At 42.7% G+C, this 14,851-nt stretch overlaps 1 protein-coding gene across 1 annotated transcript; it reads left to right on the forward strand.

Moving 5' to 3' along the window:
- Nucleotides 1–3,265: 3,265 nt before the first annotated feature.
- On the forward strand, nucleotides 3,266–10,311 carry LOC150059730 (uncharacterized). Its single transcript, XM_090337753.1, is given in 6 exon segments — nucleotides 3,266–4,006; nucleotides 4,008–4,659; nucleotides 4,937–7,230; nucleotides 7,288–8,447; nucleotides 8,495–9,709; nucleotides 9,711–10,311. Coding segments are annotated over 6 exon segments (6,663 nt in total).
- Nucleotides 10,312–14,851: the final 4,540 nt, after the last annotated feature.

The raw sequence follows: 14,851 nt of genomic DNA on the forward strand, positions 1-14,851 counted from the left end.
AAGGTGGTCAGGTGAAGTGGTTCAGATTTTTCTCCCTTCTATTCCTCAAAATACCATGCATTTTACCATTGGGATTATGGGACATCATTTAAGTAGTGGCTATAAAAGTATAAATATGGTAGAAATTTCATATTCTTCTAGAAGTTTCAAGAACTAAGTGGAGCTGTAGTCTTTTTCGTAAACCAAAGAAAACTGTGAAGGTTAGGGATTATCACATTATATGTACAAACAGTGATTCGTGGAAACTATTGCTTTTCCAGTGTCTTATACTTCCTTTGCTTTTGGCTTTACTAGGTTCCTATGAACGTGCAAATGAAAATACACAAACTTTGTCATACTGTGCATGGAGTTTCTGGAATATGTTTTGGCTGAATTAGACTTCAAACTTGTACAAAAGTTTGTTGTTTGCATTGTGGCTTGATGGATTCTTTCTGGTTCAAAACACAAATGCGAAGATTTACGCAGGACAATGACAGCAGTAAATCCTCCTTGACTATTCTATTTTTTGTGTGTCATTTTCTCACTGAAAAGAAAATCCTGATGTGATTCTAGCTCTGGTAAACAAAGGAATTAGGATCATACTTCATATTTATTTCTGCTCAGAAATACAAAGTGTTGGTAATCGAGGATGAGATTTTCTTTGACAGTAATAATGTTAGCTTCTTTGAAAGTGTTTGTTACAATTTCATTCCAGTGTAAATTTAGAAAAGAGAGAATTGTGTATTAGTTTTGAAAGTAATCACCAAAGGAAATTTAAGGATAGCAAAACTAAAGAAAACTCCCTCAAAGAAACTCCTTTATGGTTGCTGCTACAACTTCAGCTACTGCTACTTTTGTCAGGCTCAATACGCATTTTGTCATACACAGAGGGAGACCTCTGATATTTAATAAAAAATCCATTAAAATATTTAGATATTTTATCATACAAAATTTACAATCAGATTTAGTTTAGATTTTTTTCTTTTCCTTTACCTTCAGTACTTTATTCTTATAACCTTGAATGGAAAGTAGCTACATCCATATTTCAGAAGAGTTCATGAAATGAATGCTAATAAGCCATGAAACCAGATAAGGATGATGCAAAGCATGTGATGCCCTCAGCATCCCTGTCTCCAAAAGCTCCCCTTTGCTTGCGTACGAAGTAGAGCATCTGCCTGCACCACAAAATGTGTAAAAATATCCAAGCAAAACTCATCCTTGTTTCCCTTGCAGATTGCACGATTTATCTCCAATAACACACACATTCATCGTCACCAAAGCTCAGTGGAATAATTAGGAGTATTTACTGTATAGACCATGCACAACCATATGCTGTTGGTGGAAAGAATGTGGAAGAGATACAAAAACTGGCAGAAATAATAAGACTGCAAAGTCAGCCACTTACAGTTGCACAGCATTTGAGAATCCTATGTGCAAGAAGAGTAGCCCATAGCTAAAAATACCATGCTAGTTTTCTATGAGGTAGAAGTAGTTTGATAGGAGGTGATTACAATATTAAAATTTCTCTTACAAGAAATAGAATTAAAAATTATTACTAAGAGGATTCTTCGACATTATAGATGCATACCTATACACAGATATGTGTATATGCATATGTGTAGATAGGTGAATATGTAAAATCACCTCCAAATACTAAAGAATTTTAAAGAAAACAAGAGTCAGAGAATGTAGTACAGAATAGCAAAATTAGGTGACTGCTATGAATAGTTCCGAAGCCATCATTAAGTAACACAGTAAAAATATAAATCTTTTACATTTGCATTTTTCAGTTTTCTACACATGTCCTGTGTTGGGTCTCATTTAATTATTTCAATTGTTGTTGGATATTAGTATCTGCACCTAGTGGATAAAATGAATCACAAAGATTTAATTGATATTTTTTCACCACCATAAATTAGAAAGTGAAAAGCCACTAGCACAACAATGTTCATTGCAGCCCTATTTACCATATTGAAGATAGAGAACCAACTCAGATGCCCCTCAGTAGATGATTGGATCAACAAGATGTAGTATTTATATACAATGGAATTCTATGATTTCATCAGAAAGAACGACATCGCCCCATTTGTAAGGAAATGGAAAGACTTGGAAAAAATCATATTAAGTGAAGTAAGCCAGACCCAAAGGAACATAGGCTCAATGGTTTCCCTCATTTTTAATAATTGGTACACATCTAGGACTCTCCTAGCACAGGATTACAATAGCGCAAAATCTAGGTATATAAGGTCATATAGGATGAGACTAAATGAAGGAATCTCCAGGATATGGAAACAATACTTTCATCTTGTGTGATTATTCTTCTTAATGTGAGAAATGTGCAGCCTTAACTGTAATTACCGGGGTTAACAGAAGTGCCTCCATTTTGTGCAGCAGCTGTTATTCAGCTAAGAAAAGAAGTTGAGAAACAACCAGCAGGATGTTTGCGGTCAGGGTCACTGAGATTGTGTACTCAGACAAAATAGGGAAATTCCAGGATAAGGGGTTTGTGAAAAACATCTTGTGACCAGAGGCAGGACACGTAAGCCCTTTTTCTAGCCAAAGAGGAAAATTCCACTATTCCCCAGAATAAACCCCCAGCCTTATTTGAATTAACCAATCCCTACCCTGTAACTATGCTTCTGCTTCTGTAACCATGCTTCAGCTACCCATAAATACTCCCCTCTCCCCAGCTTCGGCGCGCAAGTCTTCTAGGAGACTTTGTCGCCCTGGGCGCCCGTGTACCCGAATAAACCTCTTGCTGTTTGCATCAGACTGCGTGGTCTCGCTGTTCCTTGGGAAGGGTCTCCATCTGTAGACATCCCGTTGAGTTGGGGGGGGGGGTCTTACATTTGGGGGCTCGTCCGGGATAGGAGACCCCCACCCAGGGACCACCGACCCACCTCCGGGAGGTAAGCTGGCCAGCAAATTCCTGTTGTCTTTTGTGTGTCTTGTCTTATGTTAAGAGCGCTGGCGAATCCTGTGACTCGGCCGTGTCGATCTGTATTCTGGCGGACCCGTGGAGGAGCTGACGAGCTCGGACTCCCGACCGCAGCCCTGGGAGATGTCCTGGAGGCATCTGGGGTCAGGTTTCTGACCCGTCCGGTTTCTCTTTTTGGGGCTTCGCCCCACTCTGAGGACTCTCTAGTCCAGCTGATAAACACCTACATCTCTTCCAGGCACCAGTCCACTTTCGGTTTTGGAACGAAGCCGCACTGTGAAGTACCTTGTTTGTTGTGTATTTTTGTTTCTTGTTTTAATTGTGACGGGACTTGAACTAACTGCTAACATGGGACAGACTGTGACAACCCCTCTAAGTTTAACTTTACAGCATTGGAAGGAGGTGCGAACCGTAGCTAGCAATTTGTCGGTGGAGGTCCGCAAAAGCAAATGGATGACTTTCTGTTCTTCTGAGTGGCCAACTTTTGAAGTCGGCTGGCCAGTAGATGGCACCTTTGACATGTCTATTATTTTACAGGTCAAATCTAAAATAATGAATCCTGGGCCTCACGGACATCCGGACCAGGTCCCTTATATTGTTACCTGGGAGGCCTTGGTCTCTGACCCCCTCCCTTGGGTAAAGCCTTTTCTTACCGGACTTATGCCGGCTGCAATCCCTTCCGCACCAATCCTACCCTCTCCTCTTCACCCCTCCCCAGCGCCTCCTCCTATTTTACGGTCCTCCCTATATCCAACCCTTGTTCCTGAAGAACGGAAGAAACCTGAGAAACAGCCCAAGGTCCTACCCCCAGATGAGGGAATTTTAGTAGACCTCATGACAGAGGAACCCCCTCCCTACCAGGGGCAGGAACCACCTCCCCGGGAAGTAGAGGAGGAACTCCCGCAAGTTCCCCCACCCAGAGATCCTATCCATTCCCCAGTGGCAGGAAAATTGAGGGGGCGCCGCGACCTTCAGACCGATCAGGTGTCTTCGTCTTCCCAGGCATTCCCCTTGAGGGTGGGCGCCAACAACCAGTTGCAGTACTGGCCCTTTTCTGCCTCAGATTTGTACAACTGGAAGAATAACAACCCCCCCCTTCAGTCAGGATCCTTCCAGACTAACTTCATTGATTGAGTCCATTCTGGTAACCCACCAACCCACCTGGGATGATTGCCAACAGTTGTTACAGGCACTGCTGACCTCAGAAGAGAAGCAGCGTGTCTTTCTGGAAGCCAGAAAGAATGTTCCTGGTGATAATGGGCGTCCTACCCAATTGCCTAATGAAATAGATGCCGCTTTTCCCTTAGAGCGCCCCAACTGGGATTTCACCACTCCTGAAGGTAGGAACCATCTACTCCTTTATCGCCGGTTGCTTATCGCGGGTCTCCATGGGGCCTCCAGGCATCCCACCAATTTGGCTCAGGTTAAGCAAGTGACCCAGAAAAGTGAGGAGTCTCCCGCAGCCTTTCTAGAGCGTTTGAAGGAGGCATATCGAGTGTACACTCCATATGACCCTGAGGACCCTGGACAGGCCACTAATGTTGCCATGTCTTTCATATGGCAGTCCACACCGGACATTAGAAAGAAGTTAGAAAGGCATGATAATCTGCAAAACCTGTCTCTCCAGGAGCTCCTCAGGGAAGCGGAGCGTATTTACAATAAGCAGGAGACTCAGGAAGAGAGAGAAGAGAGGTTGAGAAGGGAGGCAGAAGAAAGAGAGAATGTTAGGGACTGGAAGAGAAGTAAGGAAATGAGTAGGTTACTGGCCACAGTAGTGACAGGACAGTGACAGGGAAGAGACAGACGGGGCCCACGCGGAGTTGAGAAAGACCAATGTGCCTATTGCAAGGAAAAAGGGCACTGGGTTCGCGATTGCCCGAAGAAATCTAAGGGAATTCGAAAGCTTAAGCCTCAGGCCTCCCTCCTAACCCTGGACGATTAGGGGGGTCCAGGCCAGGAGCCCCCGCCCTGAGCCTAGGATAACATTGTCTGTAGGGGGGCAGCCGGTCACCTTTTTAGAAGACACCGGAGCCCAGCATTCCGTGCTGACCCGTTCTCCTGGCCCACTAAGTGAGAGATCTGCGTGGGTACAAGGAGCCACCGGAGGGAAGAGGTACCGGTGGACAACTGACCGGAAAATACAGTTGGCAACGGGTAAGGTGACCCACTCTTTTTTACATGTTCCTGATTGCCCGTACCCCCTCTTGGGAAGAGACCTATTAACAAAATTAAAAGCCCAAATCCATTTTGAGGGAAATGGGGCCCATATTACTGGCCCCCAAGGACAGCCCTTATATGTACTTACCCTCAATGCTGAAGATGAATATAGAATATATGAAAAAGAAGTAACTGAGGGAATTCCACCTGCCTCCTGGCTGCAAGCCTTTCCCCAAGCATGGGCGGAGACGGGAGGAATGGGACTGGCTAAACATCAAGCGCCCCTTGTTATTATGCTCAAAGCTGGCGCTACCCCCGTTTCCATAAAGCAATATCCAATGTCACAAGAAGCCAAGTTGGGAATAAGGCCCCACATCCAGAGACTGTTAGATCAGGGGATACTGGTGCCTTGCCAGTCCCCGTGGAATACCCCTCTGCTGCCTGTGAAGAAACCTGGGACTAATGATTACCGACCAGTACAGGATTTAAGGGAAGTTAACAAAAGAGTGGAGGACATTCACCCCACTGTGCCAAATCCATATAACTTACTAAGTGGCTTGCCTCCAATGCACAGCTGGTATACTGTACTAGACTTAAAGGATGCCTTCTTTTGTTTGAGACTGCACTCCAATAGCCAGCTTCTTTTTGCCTTTGAATGGAAGGACCCCGAGCTGGGAATCTCGGGGCAGTTAACCTGGACTAGATTACCCCAGGGGTTCAAAAACAGCCCCACTCTGTTTGATGAAGCGTTGCACCGAGATTTGGCCAGTTTCCGGGTGCAGAATCCTGATTTAATACTCCTTCAGTATTTGGATGACCTCCTGCTAGCAGCAAGGACTGAGCAGGACTGTGAGTCTGGAACCAAGAGACTTTTACAGACCTTGGGAAACCTGGGATACAGAGCCTCCGCTAGGAAGGCTCAACTCTGTTCAAGGCAAGTAACTTACCTCGGGTACCTGGTAAAGGATGGGCAGAGATGGCTTACAGAGGCACGGAAGCAGGCTATTATGAGTATTCCTGTCCCGAAAGGGCCCAAGCAACTGAGAGAATTTCTGGGCACGGCTGGGTTCTGCCGGTTGTGGATTCCGGGATTTGCAGAAGTGGCTGCGCCCCTATACTTACTTACTAAAACAGGGACCCTCTATGTGTGGGGGCAGGAACAACAGTTAGCATTCGACCAGATAAAAGAAGCCCTGCTACAGGCCCCAGCCTTGGGCCTGCCTGATTTAACTAAGCCCTTTGAATTATTTGTGGATGAAAAGCAAGGATATGCCAAGGGAGTTTTGACTCAGAAATTAGGCTCATGGAGGCGTCCAGTGGCCTATCTCTCTAAGAAATTAGATCCAGTGGCCTCCGGCTGGCCACCCTGCCTCCGGATGGTGGCAGCTATCGCCACCCTCATTAAAGACTCTAGCAAATTGACCATGGGGCAGCCAATAACAATACTGGCCCCACACGCCGTGGAGGCCCTGGTAAAACAGCCCCCTGATCGGTGGCTCTCCAATGCTCGGATGACCCATTACCAGGCCATGCTTCTGGACAAGGAGCGGATCCGGTTCGGCCCAGTGACAGCTCTCAATCCTGCCACCCTACTGCCCCAACCTGGGGAGGTAGATTCTCATGATTGCTCGCAGATTCTTGCAGAGGTCCACGGGACCCGACCTGACTTGACAGACCACCCTCTTCAAGACGCTGACTTCACTTGGTTCACAGATGGAAGCAGCTTTCTGGAGAATGGAGAACGGAGAGCAAGGGCGGCCGTTACCACTGACACTGAGGTAATTTGGGCTGCAAGGCTGCCCCCTGGAACGTCAGCCCAGAGGGCAGAACTGATTGCCCTAACAAAGGCCCTCCAAATGGCTGAAGGTAAGAGGCTCAATGTCTACACGGATAGTCGGTATGCCTTTGCCACCGCTCACATACATGGAGAAATTTATAGGAGAAGGGGCCTACTGACCTCAGAAGGAAAGGACATTAAAAATAAGATCGAGATTATAACTCTGTTAACTGCTTTATTTTTGCCCAAGAGGCTGAACATCATACATTGTCCGGGCCACCAAAAAGGGGAGTCATTGGAAGCTAAAGGTAACCGCTTAGCGGACAGAGCAGCCAGGGAAGCTGCGCTGAATGGGAATCCACAAGTACAAGTCCTTCCAGTGATGGAAAAACAGCGCAGTCCTCCTCCGCTCCCGTACAGTCCAAAGGACATAGAGTGCCTTAAGAAAATGGGGGCGGCCTACAACCCCAAACAAGGACAGTGGACTTTTGATGGAAAAACAGTATGGCCTAGGGACTGGACTCTTAAACTAATCTCTGACCTCCATACTTGGACTCACTTAAGTAAAAATAAAATGAAAACTCTTATGGACCGTCAGGAAAACTTTGGCTATTTTCTGGGAAAAGAGGAGGCCCTACAACAGGTGGCCGATCAGTGCTCCGCATGTGCTCGGGTAAATGCAGGACGGACTAAAATTGGACCTGGAACCAGGGTGAGAGGACATCGTCCAGGGGTTCATTGGGAAATTGACTTTACAGAAATCAAACCTGGACAATATGGCTACAAATATCTCCTAGTATTCATAGATACCTTCTCTGGATGGGTAGAGGCATACCCCACCAAGCATGAAACAGCCAGAGTAGTAACCAAGAAACTGCTGGAAGAAATTTTTCCCAGGTATGGCATGCCTCAAGTACTAGGGACGGACAATGGGCCAGCATTTGTCTCCAAGGTAAGTCAGTTGGTGGCCAAGTTATTGGGGATTGATTGGAAGTTGCATTGTGCCTACATACCCCAAAGTTCAGGACAGGTAGAACGAATGAATAGAACAATTAAGGAGACTTTAACCAAATTAGCATTGGCAACTGGCGTGAAGGATTGGGTGAGCCTACTCCCTCTAGCTTTGTATAGAGCCCGCAATACCCCAGGCCCCCATGGGTTAACTCCTTTTGAGATCATGTATGGAGCACCCCCTCCCCTTGTGAGCTTCCTCCACCCCTATGTTTCTGATTATGCTAATAGCCCCTCTTTGCAAGCTCATTTACAGGCTCTTCAGATAGTCCAGAAGGAAATCTGGAAACCCCTGGCGGCGGCATATCGGGAGCAGCAGGACGAGCCTGTCGTCCCGCATCCCTTCCAAATTGGAGACTCCGTGTGGGTGCGACGACACCAAACCAAGAATTTGGAACCGCGCTGGAAAGGACCATATACAGTCTTACTGACAACTCCCACCGCTCTCAAAGTAGACGGAATCGCTGCCTGGGTCCACGCTTCCCACGTGAAAGCGGCTCGTCAGGATCAGGACTATTCCACCGGCCAGACCCCGGAATGGAGATTGCAGCGCACCCCAAATCCCTTAAAGATAAGACTTTCTCGGTTATAATCCTTTCTTGCCTATTTCCTTTTCTTTTGGCTTCTGATAGCCCCTATATTCCCAAAGCCATCACTTGGCAAATAATATCCCAAACAGGAGATGTTGTCTGGTCAACTACCGAAATTCACACTCCTGGCACTTGCTGGCCCAGTCTTACCCCTGATTTTTGTCAGTTGGTTGCTGGAATTGATGAAGGAGGATGGGATATAGGCATTCATTCCTCAACTAACCTTCCCAGAGATCAATGCCCCAATCCCTGGGAGACTGCCCAAACAAACCACCTCATCTTCGGATGTTGTAGTCCCGAAAAACGGGAAGAACTGGCATCTAATGCATTCTATGTGTGCCCCCGGGAAGGCCGTCCTCGGGATAAACAAGCAAGGTGTGGTCAAGTGGAATCTTATTATTGTGCAGCCTGGGACTGTGTAACCACGGGGGACGCTTATTGGATTCACACCTCCCAGGATTGGATTATTGTTAAAAAAGGACGCCCCTGGGCCACCAATTGTAAACAGAATGCCTCTTGTATGCCTCTTAATATTACCTTCTCGGGCAGAGGAAAAACCACCCCTGTGAGTATATGGGCAGAAGGTCGAACATGGGGATTGCGCTGGTACAAGCCAGGATATGATATGGGGGCTATTTTTAAAATTAAACTCCTAATAGAAACCCGAACATTATCGGTTGGGCCAAATCAAGTGTTGTCAGATCAGAAAGCCCCTAGTCACCCATCTGTTCCGAGAGAACCCGTTAAACCTTCAGTCTCCCCTTCAATGCCCTTAACTTCATCCCATTACTTGGGGACTAGTGATAGACTCATTGAACTGGTTAAAGGGGCCTATAAGGCCCTCAATTATTCTAAACCAGACCAAGCCAAGGACTGTTGGCTCTGTTTAGTTTCTAATCCCCCGTATTACGAGGGACTGGCTTTAACTGCCAATTTTTCCAATCAAACTGATGCACCTGCCCGATGCCAGTCCTCCCCTAATTATAAATTAACCCTTCCAGAAGTATCAGGAAAAGAAATATGTCTTGGTCAGGTACCAAAGTCCCATCAGGAACTCTGCAGTCAGGTTTTAGCCTTGAATGGGGGCTCTTATTACCTCATGGCCCCCACCGGAACCTACTGGGCCTGCAGCACTGGCCTGACTCCCTGTGTGCAATCTAGTATTTTTAATAAGACTTCAGATTTCTGTGTTTTAATCCAACTCTGGCCTAGAATTACCTACCATAGTTCAGAGAGTATCCTGGAGCTGTATGAAAATAAGATACCCAAGAGAACTTGTTACCCTGACCTTGGCCTTATTGTTGGGAGTTGGGGGAATAGCTGCTGGAATTGGTACCGGAACCACTGCCCTACTTCATAATGACAAATTAATGGATTTACAGATTGCTATGAATGCAGATTTAAAAGCTACTGAAAAGTCTATTACGGCCTTAGAAAAGTCTTTAACATCCTTGTCTGAAGTGGTGCTACAGAATAGAAGGGGATTAGACCTACTCTTCTTAAAAGATGGTGGGTTATGTGCTGCTCTAAAAGAAGAATGTTGCTTTTATAAAGACCAGACAGGAATTGTCCGAGAAACCATAAGTAAACTTAGAGAAAGGCTAGCAGAAAGAGAAAAGGAATTCCATTCCCAACAAGGATGGTTTGAGAGCTGGTATAATAAGTCTCCTTGGTTTGCAACCCTCTTGTCCACCTTAGCGGGTCCTCTTGTCATACTCATTCTGATTCTTACCTTTGGCCCCTGTATTCTTAATAGACTAGTCCAGTTTGTAAAAGACCGTATATCAGTGGTTCAAGCTTTGATACTCACCCAGCAATATCAGCAAGTCAAAGATAGGGAGACAGCCTTCATTGAATGAAAGATTCCATTCAAGGAACCAGAAGAAAATGGGGGAATGAGAAATGTGCAGCCTTAACTGTAATTACCGGGGTTAACAGAAGTGCCTCCATTTTGTGCAGCAGCTGTTATTCAGCTAAGAAAAGAAGTTGAGAAACAACCAGCAGGATGTTTGCAGTCAGGGTCACTGAGATTGTGTACTCAGACAAAATAGGGAAATTCCAGGATAAGGGGTTTGTGAAAAACATCTTGTGACCAGAGGCAGGACACGTAAGCCCTTTTTCTAGCCAAAGAGGAAAATTCCACTATTCCCCAGAATAAACCCCCAGCCTTATTTGAATTAACCAATCCCTACCCTGTAACTATGCTTCTGCTTCTGTAACCATGCTTCAGCTACCCATAAATACTCCCCTCTCCCCAGCTTCGGCGCGCAAGTCTTCTAGGAGACTTTGTCGCCCCGGGCGCCCGTGTACCCGAATAAACCTCTTGCTGTTTGCATCCGACTGCGTGGTCTCGCTGTTCCTTGGGAAGGGTCTCCATCTGTAGACATCCCGTTGAGTCGGGGGTCTTACAAATGGACTATGCTATTTCTCTTCTCTTTTTCGCCCTAATAGTTTACTTCATATTGTTACTATATCTGACTTTGTTACCTGGTATATTATATATATGTTTATTTGAAATAGGAAAGAGAAGCAGGAAAAACATGATTTGGAAGGGGTAAGGGAAGGAAATACGGACAAAAACATGAGAAGAGGTATCAATGTGTGAGAAGCAGTGCAACTAGTACCTAACTAATGTAACTTTAACCCCTCTATACATTACTCAAAAATTAAAAAAAGAAAATTTTAAAAAGAAAATGGAAAAAATAAAAATAAAACACCCTTAGCTAGTAAGTCTTTCAAAAGAATTTGTGCTTTCTTTTCGCTACTGTCAAGTCACTTTATTTTTGTCTCCGTTTTTGGAGGACACCTAGTTCATATTTCTGCCATGGAAATTTGTCCATACATAGAAATCACTAAACTATCTTATCTATCCTATCAGCAGCTTGTTGGATGCAGTGAATCTCTTATGTCAAGTGCATTTTGATTAAATAAATTCACAAATCATGAGCTGTATTGTAGGTTCAGAAACACATTTTCAGATATATTATTGTCAAAAATTTGCTAGGATTTTTTGTCTATCCTTAAGGACATAGTTCAAGTAGATTATTTTAAAACACATTCATGGTATTTTCAGCATCCCATTCACTATCAAACAACACAGACCATGAGAACAAATGTAATAAATTATTTCAGCATCATGCCTTGATTTCCTCATGTGAAATAAGTATATATATTTCCTACCCACAGCTCCCAGAATAGCTCTGCATCTTTGAGTTACCTTACTAAAAAAATAAATGCAGTGATATATTTGCCCCCTTGTTTCTGCAAATGACATCTAAACAAACTCTGAATGAACCTGTTAAACCAGGAAAAAATATTAGAAAGTGTTAAAAACTGTCCAGGAGTCAGAACTCTTGACTTTTGCATAGTTCAGCAAATTCACAGAAACAAAAATGTAAAAGGAAATGTAAACTTTTGCAATCACATGTGTGCATATTAAATCAAAATCAAAAGTTTTTGTGGGTATCATGCTCAAGAATGATTGGAGATATGCTTACTAGAGCAAAAAAGCACAAATTTCAGAGATAGAATATATTTTGTGGCCCACAGATCCAATACCCATCACCTGAAGTAGTAGCATTTTGACCAGTTTTATATTCCATTCATAAAATTATAATTCTTAATTTCTTTTGTGTCATAAGAGTAAGAGGCTTGTCCTTTATTACTATGACTCCTCCTCCTCTTCCTACTACTGATGGGAATAGAGTTGAAACAAGATAAAGGCCTTGCCATTGCTGGCTAAGTGTTCTACCACTGGAGCCATGCCCCCAGCCTGTTAGTGTTTCACATTTGTTTTTTGTGGGGATTTTTGTTTGTTTTGTTTTGTTTTGTTGGCACTGAACTGTGATTCTGAGATCTCAGCCTCTTTGGTAGCTAGAATTGCAGGTGCGAGCCAGGGGTGCGAGGCTATCTCCCATTTTTTTAACCTGGGGCTAAGACACTAGTCTTCCCTTTGTCTTTTTCCCAAGTAGCTGGGGCCATACAGATGCTTCTTTACACCTTGGTACTGGGCTCCGTTGTACCTATGCACTGTCTTATTGCTTTTTAATCATTGCTGTGGCTTTAGCACCTAGGAGTGTGTTTAAAATTGACAGATTATTAGAATCTGAAAAAACCTTATTATACTTTTTGGTTATGAATAACAATTTGTTATCTGTCAGTTACTTGTCTGCTTAATTGTGTATTTTTTGTATTCGATTGTTTTATATTTTAGTTAGCTGAAATATGTTGACTCTTCTGTAAATAATGAATTTTGATAGTATTAATTTGTATTTTCTAAGTCTTGAGTTTGCTTGTGTCCACCCATAAACTCTCTGAGCATTTTCTGCCAATTTTCTTTGACCCTTTGCTTCATTGTAGAAATGTCATGTTCATCTATGGTACATGAATTAGAAGAACTATTCATCTCATTAAGAAATACATTTCCAGTAAAATTTTATTTTTCATGTTTTAATCAATTGTACACTATTAATATCAATACAAGAGAACTTTGTTAACATTTAGAGCTTTATTGGAATTGAAAAATCAATTTCAATTTATAAATATAATTTAGTTGAAGAAATGCCTGTTAGAGTGAGCCAAAAACTGTTCGTGCATAACATACAATATAATAGCATGCATTTCAAAGTAGGAAATGTCATGTAAATATGCCTTGGCAAGGGAAGATGAAAAAGATCCAATGAAATTAATACAATTTTCTTACTCCTATGAAGTTGCTTGGATTATGTCTTCGTTTCTAAGAATTGAGTGGCTATATGACAATGAGCTTTTGATTACAGCCATGTCTTTTCAACTCTTAAAGTGATCTACAATTTTTCAATGGCTTTAAGAATTCTTGTCCTTAAAATCCTGACCAGTTAGATAGAACAGGTAATGGGCCAGCTATTTCCCATTAACTTCTGACACCGAAGTACAGGTTTGCATTCTATTAATGTAACCTTTCATGATAAGATTTCTCTCATATGTTCCCTATAAAAGAGGATAAAACTAATAAAAATTGTCCAGTACTAAAACATTACCTGTGCCACCTGTCTAACAGAGCATACTTTCCTCTCATTGAGACAATGGAAAATCAGGGGCTGTGGCCTTGGTTTCCCTAATACAAAGTTTCTTGTTAACCCATGGAACCTGTAAACAACAGGTACATAAGCCCATTCTTGTTCAACACAGAAAATCACATATTATGTATGAGTGGTAATAGAATAAATGGAGAGCTCTATTTTGAAATTTCAATATTAAATTTTGAATGGCATTTAAAATTCAAGTTGAAGAATTATAGATTATACGTTTAGGTTACTGTAATTTTTAGACGATTTACAAGCAAACATAAAACTCAATAATGAACAATTCAGATATTTCACTTCAACAATTTATACAAATAGAATAATTGAATCTGGAAATTTATAAACTTTTCAGAAAACTACAAATATGTTTAATGAAAGCATGCATCAAAACAACTTACCTCAGGGCTTCAACTTTGTGTCTGTAATAAAAAATATGTCTTTAGGCACAGGCTATGTGTCCAGCGGGGTTTGAATTCTGGGCCCAGGCTTGTCTCTGAGTTCTTCAGCTCAAGGCTAGCACTCAGCCACTTTAACCTACAGCACCACTTCCAGTTTTCTGGTAGTTAATTGGAGATAAGAGTCTTTCGGGACTTTCATGCTTGGGGTGGCTTTGAACCATGATCCTTAGATCTCAGCCTCCTAAGTAGATAGGATTACAGGTGTGAGCAACCAGTGCCCAACTTAAAATGTATTTGTCTTCTAAATCTATGTAGAAAAATAAGGTTTTCAAAGAAGCATGATACCATGATTAAGACCCAGGAGAAACATTTCAAAATGAAGTTATTTGGGAATAAATGAAATTATTTGCACTATCAAAACCAAATATTCACATATTATGTGCACTACTAATGACTTGAAAATGTATTTCAAAATTTATGAAGTATCACTGTTAGACTGGGGCAATATGTTTCTTGAAATTAAATATAAAGCATGGAGATAGAGGAATAATTCAGAAGGTAGAAAGCCAGATGTGAGCAGAAAAAGCCCAGTGAGAGCTAAAGGCTTTGAGTTCAATCCTCACTGCAGGAAAGAAACAAAACAAAGCACCCTAGAATGGGTGAATTCGAGGAAATAGCAGACAAAAATATGTAAATATATATTCCAGAGTTCATCACAGAGACAAAATATGATAAATATTTAAGATCAGTTAGGAACTATAAAAGATAGGATGAGAGGTCAGTCTTTTCTATTGCAGTTTCAGACAGAGACCAAAAAAGATATATAAGGAAGAATAAATATTCAGAAATATTTTTGGTTCAGAAAGACTAACATCTCAGAAAGAAACAGAGGCGAGGAAGAGAAAGAGAAGAGGGGAAGCAAAGAAGGAAGAGAGGCT

This window comes from Megascapheus bottae, chromosome 8 (genome assembly GCF_031878675.1).
Source record: "Megascapheus bottae isolate mThoBot1 chromosome 8, mThoBot2.hap1, whole genome shotgun sequence".
NCBI lineage: Eukaryota > Metazoa > Chordata > Mammalia > Rodentia > Geomyidae > Megascapheus > Megascapheus bottae.